Source organism: Dipodomys ordii, unplaced genomic scaffold (assembly GCF_000151885.1).
Source record: "Dipodomys ordii isolate 6190 unplaced genomic scaffold, Dord_2.0 Scaffold47, whole genome shotgun sequence".
NCBI lineage: Eukaryota > Metazoa > Chordata > Mammalia > Rodentia > Heteromyidae > Dipodomys > Dipodomys ordii.
In genome coordinates this window covers 4,926,505-4,932,285 of record NW_012267263.1, presented here as the reverse complement: position 1 = coordinate 4,932,285, position 5,781 = coordinate 4,926,505, and the positions used below count along the sequence as shown (strand labels likewise).

The 5,781-nt window shown below is 41.7% G+C and overlaps 1 protein-coding gene across 1 annotated transcript in view; it reads left to right on the top strand.

The window, feature by feature from the left end:
- The first annotated feature begins 1,270 nt into the window (after nucleotides 1-1,270).
- Nucleotides 1,271-5,781, top strand: part of Lyg2 (lysozyme G-like 2) — a 13,581-nt gene continuing 9,070 nt past the window's right edge. The window contains exon 1 of the mRNA XM_013019789.1: nucleotides 1,271-1,313. Coding sequence (XP_012875243.1) covers nucleotides 1,271-1,313 — 43 coding nt within the window. The remainder of the gene's footprint in view (nucleotides 1,314-5,781) is intronic.

Sequence of the window (5,781 nt, the reverse complement as noted above, 5' to 3'; positions counted from 1 at the left end):
GGAAGGAAGGAAGGAAGGAAGGAAGGAAGGAAGGAAGGAAGGAAGGAAGGAAGGAAGGGAGGGAGGGAGGGAAGGAAGGAAGGTAGGGAACATTTTGCTCGTGGCTAAAACCTCTTCTCCCTCAGTCTCAGAAAGTTTGGGAAATGAGGATCTGTGTTGCTACTCCCTGGCATTTTTAGGCACTCTATCAGAGGTCCAAGTGGACCAGGAGTCACATTCACCTATCACCATCATATGACATGAATCCTGTAACTGTTGGTACAGGGATCATATGACAGCATTTCAGGCAAACCACCAATCCAGGAATGAGAGCAATTAGTATTTCCTGTTTATTTATCTTATTTTTTTTTAGGCTAATCATCTGGTTCTTAGTCTCAAATTCAAATGTTTGCCTTGTATTATTTTAGGTACCCAGAAACAATCCACCAAAATAGATGCCTCTAGTACAGCCCGGGGACTCATTAGATTAATTAATTAGTAGTGGTCAATAAACACTTTGAAGTCCTTTTATTAAAGGAGCCACCTAAATCCAAAGTATTATTATAACCAGGTCTAATGAGGTCAGTGGTTTAAAGAGATGGTTTTAAACCATATATAAAGCTCCTCTACCAATTGTTGGCCCAGAAGAAGGTAAGAAAAGGCAGGTGAGTCTACATGCTGGTATTTAAAAGCTTCCTTTATGGTGGTGGTGCCATACTGAGGTCTGGTCAGTTGAAGCCAGAGGCACAGTGATTTACTGACTAATGGATTCTCCAGTTGTTAAACCTCTGTTATAAGACGAAGGCCATCAGTCTAAAATCTTGACCTACAGGTTGCTGCTTTGGAAGACCTTCTCAGAGAGAGAGGGAAGATTTTTCTCTGGGAGGCTGCAGATGAGGTACGTGCTGGCTTTCTTATATCTTGTAAAGTTTATAGCCCCCACTTTTGAATGAAACAGAGAAAAAGAGCTCACTGGGAAGAAACAGAATACAACCAACCTCTTCAGTGTGTGTGGGGGGGGTAGCCTACATAAAATGTGCACAGACTTGTAGCAATATGAAATTGGACTAAAATGAGTTAAAGGTTTTTGCATAAAAAAGAGAGTAAGGCAAGGAGCCATTTGCTGAGTGAGACTCAGAAAACAATAACCTGAAACTGGAAAAATGGGTGTGGAATTAGAAATGACTCCACATTATTTATTTTTAAATCAAAGGAACTTTAAAGAAAGTTTTAAAACTAATCACTTTCTATTTCAAACCAGAACACATCTTGTAGGATAAGACCCGCCACCATGCTGCCCTCTGTTGTGTTTTGGGGACTTATGACCCTCATTGGTAAGTCGTTGATTGATGTTTATCATTGTGCTCAGAGAGTTTGTGAGAATTTCCAGCATTGTCATGAATCAGATAGAGCTGGAGCTGGGGGCCGGGCTCTGTGGTAGAGTGCCTGCTTAGCAAGTGTGAAGCCTGGATCCCAGTACCAGGGAAAGGAAGGGAGAGGAAGCAGGAGAGACAGGAACAGGGGGGGGGGGAGAAAGGGAGGGAGAGAGAAAGGGAAGGAGAGAAGGAAGGGGAGAAGGAGGGGAAGAGGGAAGGTAGAGAAAGAGGGAAGGAAAGGAAGAGGGAAGGGAAGGGAAGGGAAAGAAGAGGGGAGGGGAGGGGAAGGGAAGAGAGGAAGAGAAGGAAGGAAAAACTGATTATATGCAATGGAAGTATGGGCTTTTCTGACTGCTCGTCCATTAATCAACTGCTTATTTCTGTAATTAAGAGTGTATGGTAGCTAAGCACTGGTGACTCACATCTGTAATTCTAGCTACTCAGGAGGCTGAGATCTGAGGATCTCAAAGCTAGCCCAGGCAAAAAACGTCCATGAAAATTTTACTTCTAATTAACCACCACAAAGCCAGAAGTAGAGCTGTGGCTCAGGTGGTAGAGCAAAAAAGCCCACGGACATCATCCAGGCCTTAAGATTAAGTCAAGAAAGAAAGAAAGAAAGAAAGAAAGAAAGAAAGAAAGAAAGAAAGAAAGAAAGAAAGAAAGAAAGAAAGAAAGAAAGAAAGAAAGGAAAGGAGGAAGGAAGGAAGGAAGGAAGAGAAAGAGAGAGAGAAAGAAAGAAAGAAGGGAAGGAGGGAAAGAGAGAGGGAGGGAGGGAGGGAGGGAAGGAAGGAAAAAGAAGAAAAGAAAGAGAAATCCCAGTATGTGGAGTGTAACCTGGTGCTGGTGGCTCAAGCCTGTAATCCCAGCTACTCAAAAAGCTGGGTTCTAAAGATTGTGATTCAAAGCCAGCCCAGGCAGAAAGGTTTTATCTGCAATTAACCACCAAGCTGGAAGTGGAATGATGGCTCAATTGATAGAGCTCTAGTCTTAAACAAAAAAGCTAGCACCTATGTCCTGAATTCAAGCTCCAGGACTGGCATGCAAAAAACATGTATGATATATGCTTCTTGCCAAGCAGGTAAAGAAGATAGCAGTTGGGAGCTGGGAAGATGGCTCAGTGGTAGAGCGCTTGCCTTGCATGCATGAGGCCCTGGGTTCGATTCCTCAGCACCATATAAGCAAAAGAAAAAAGCTGGAAGTGGCACTGTGGCTCAGTGGTAGAGCGCAAGCCTTGAGCTGAAGAGCTGAGGGACAGCGTCCAGGCCCAGAGTTCAGGCCCCACGACTGGACCCCCCCCCAAAAAAAAGAAGATAGCAGCTGGAATTCAATATGAATTTATCCACATACTTTCTATCTCATACTTTCTATCTGACAGTGTGCCCACTAGGCTTGACATCTTATCAAGAGATATATGGAACTGTACCTTGAAATATACAGAGATAATTATCAAGGCCAGGCAGGAGATAAGAGTTAAGTTAAAATCTCAGGCAAAAACACTAATCTGGGAGGAATTTGGGAAGAAAAGCTCACATATCAGCTAGGAAGTTCAGATCTGAAAGCCTGGAGGGAGGACGTTAAAGTTGAAGGAGGGGGCTGGAATGTAGCTCAGTGGCAAAGCGCTTGCTTAGCAAGTGAAACGTCCTGGGTTCAATCCCCAGTACCAAAAAAAGAAAAAAAACATAAAGTTGAAGGAGGCTTGGTGATTTAATACAAGAAGGAGAGCATCCTTTGCATGGAAGAATAAGAAAAGACACAGAGGCAGATATGCTTGAGAAGTATGTGGGAATAGGTCTGTGTGCCCAAAACAGGAGAGTCTTAAGAGAAAATTGGCAACATGGTAAGGGACTTTGAACTAGGAAAGATAGAAACTTAAGCCGAAGGAAATGAAAAGCCAATGTAAGCAATGTTGAAGTTGTCTTTATTTTAGAGTGGGAATTGAGATAAAAAAAATTTCCAAGTTTAATCTTTGACAGGTGCCAGTGACTCACGCCTATAATCCTAGCTACTCTGGGAGGCTGAGATAGAAGAATAATCGCTTGAAGCCAGTCCTGGCAGGGAAGTCCACGAGATTCTTATCTCAATTAACCAGCATAAAGCTGAAGAGGAGCTGTAGCTTAAGTGGTAGAGTGCCAGCCTTACACAACAACAACAAAAAAAAAACTCAGGGACAGTGACCAGGCCCTGAGTTCAAGATGGACATGCATACACATGTACAGTTCAATCCTAAATTTAGAAAAGTGAACCTATCTAAAAGCAATAATTTGCATTTACTTGTGGTCAAAAGAAGGCAATATAGCTTTACATTTTTACCCACTTCTAATTGCCAAGTGGGAGCTTTTATATAGCCAGCTATATGAGCTACGATACTATCTGTGTACAACTAACTGATGAGTGAATATAATTTAAAAGAACCTGTGGGGTTGGGTGTGGTGGTACACCCCTGTAATCTCAGCTATTTAGGAGACAATGATAGAAGGATCATGGTCTGAAGTTGGCCCTGGACAAAAGTAGAAGACACTATCTTGGGCTGGGCATGTGGCTTAAGGAATAGAGCACTTGAAAGGTTCTGAGTACAAGTCTTGGGCTTTCGAGCTAGATCCTGGTTCTGAAGATCTGGCATGTGAAGCCCTGGGTAGGCATTTTTCATTAGTACTCCCTCCACATCACAGTGATAAATATGCTCGTAGGTAGTGAGCCAGTCAGCAAGCAGGTACTGAACCTGTCAATATAAATTAAATAAGATTGCTGGGTACCAGTGGCTCATGCCTGTAATCCTAGGTATTCAGGAGGATGAGATCTGAGGAACGTGGTTCAAAGCCAGACTAGGCTGGAAAATCTGTGAGACTCATCTCCAATTAACCACACCAGAAAACTGGAAGTGGCACTGTGGCTCAAAGTGATAGAGCACTAGCCTTGAGCAAAAGTGCTCAGAGACAACACCCAGGCCCTGAGTTCAAGTCCTATAACCAACAACAACAACAATATATATATATATATATATATATGTAATTAAGATTGAAAATAAAAAATTAAATAAGATAATGAGGACCAGAAAATGAGGTGTGGTATGCTATGTTTTTAAGATAGTTGGACAAAAAAGGCTCTCTGATAAGTCATATTTTGTGTGTATTAATATTGAACTTGTGTTTACATGCTAAGCATGTAACCACTGATCTATGCTCTTAGTCTCTTTGATAAAGTAGCTTTTAAAAAAACTTTAGCTATAGAAATTTTCAAACATATAAAACAGAAGAATTTATAGTAAGTATTCATACACCCATAATTTTCAATATTTGCCATTTAAAAAAATATATCCTGCCAGGCATGGATGGCTCACACCTATAATCCTCTCTACTCAGGAGGCTGAGATCTGAAGATCATTCTTCAAAGCCAGCCCAGGCAGGAAAGACCTGAGACTCTTAACTCCAATAAACCACTCCGAAAACGAAGTGGTGCTGTAGCTCAAGTGGTAGAGTCCTGGCCTGGAGCTGAAGAGCTGAGGGACAGCATCCAGGCCCAGAGTTCAAGTCCCATGACTGACAAAAAAAAAGAAAATATATCCTGCACTCTTGCTTTAGTGTGTGTGTGTGTGTGTGTGTGTGTGTGTGTGTGTGTGTGTGTGTGTGCGTGCATGTGCGCATGTGAGCTGGAACTTGAATTCAGGGTCAAGGCACTGTCCCTTAGCTTTTTGCTCAAGGCTGGCACTCTACCATTTGAGCACACCTCGACTTCTGATCTTTTTTTAATCTATTTTTTTATTGTAAAGATACTGTACAGAGGGGTTACAGTTACATGAGTAAGGTAATGAGTATATTCCTGTTGAGCATTGTTACCTCCTCCTTTGTTTTTGTCCTATCATCCCTTCTTTCCTCCCCACCTCGTCCCTCCTGCTCCCACAAAACCCCGAAGTTGTAAAGTTCATTTTCAACATAGTGTCTTGTACATCTCAGTGTTACAATGGGTCAACCTGTATCCTTATTTCAGCATTTTGTCATTTTCCTTCCCCTCCCCAAATTACAAAAATGTATATACAAGATGCAGGACACCGACATCCAATACAGTGAAAACAGGGGTCATACCATGGGGGAAGAACATACAAAAGAAACAAACAAAAAAATCACACAGTACATTAAAAACAACAGCAACAAAGAAAAAACTTCTTGGGTCCCTATCTTGGGGTTCATTTCGCTTAGCATCATCTTATAGAGTCATATATACATAATTTTTTTTACCTTTTCTGCTTGTCCTAGGCATATACTTGTTATTACAAATAAGGGAAACCATGGGACCTATGTTTCTTTGGGCCTGGCTTACTTCACTTAATATAATTTTTTTCCAAGTCTTTCCATTTCCTAACAAATGGGGCAATGTCATTCTTTCTGATGGAGGCATAGAATTCCATTGTGTAAATATACCACATTTTCTC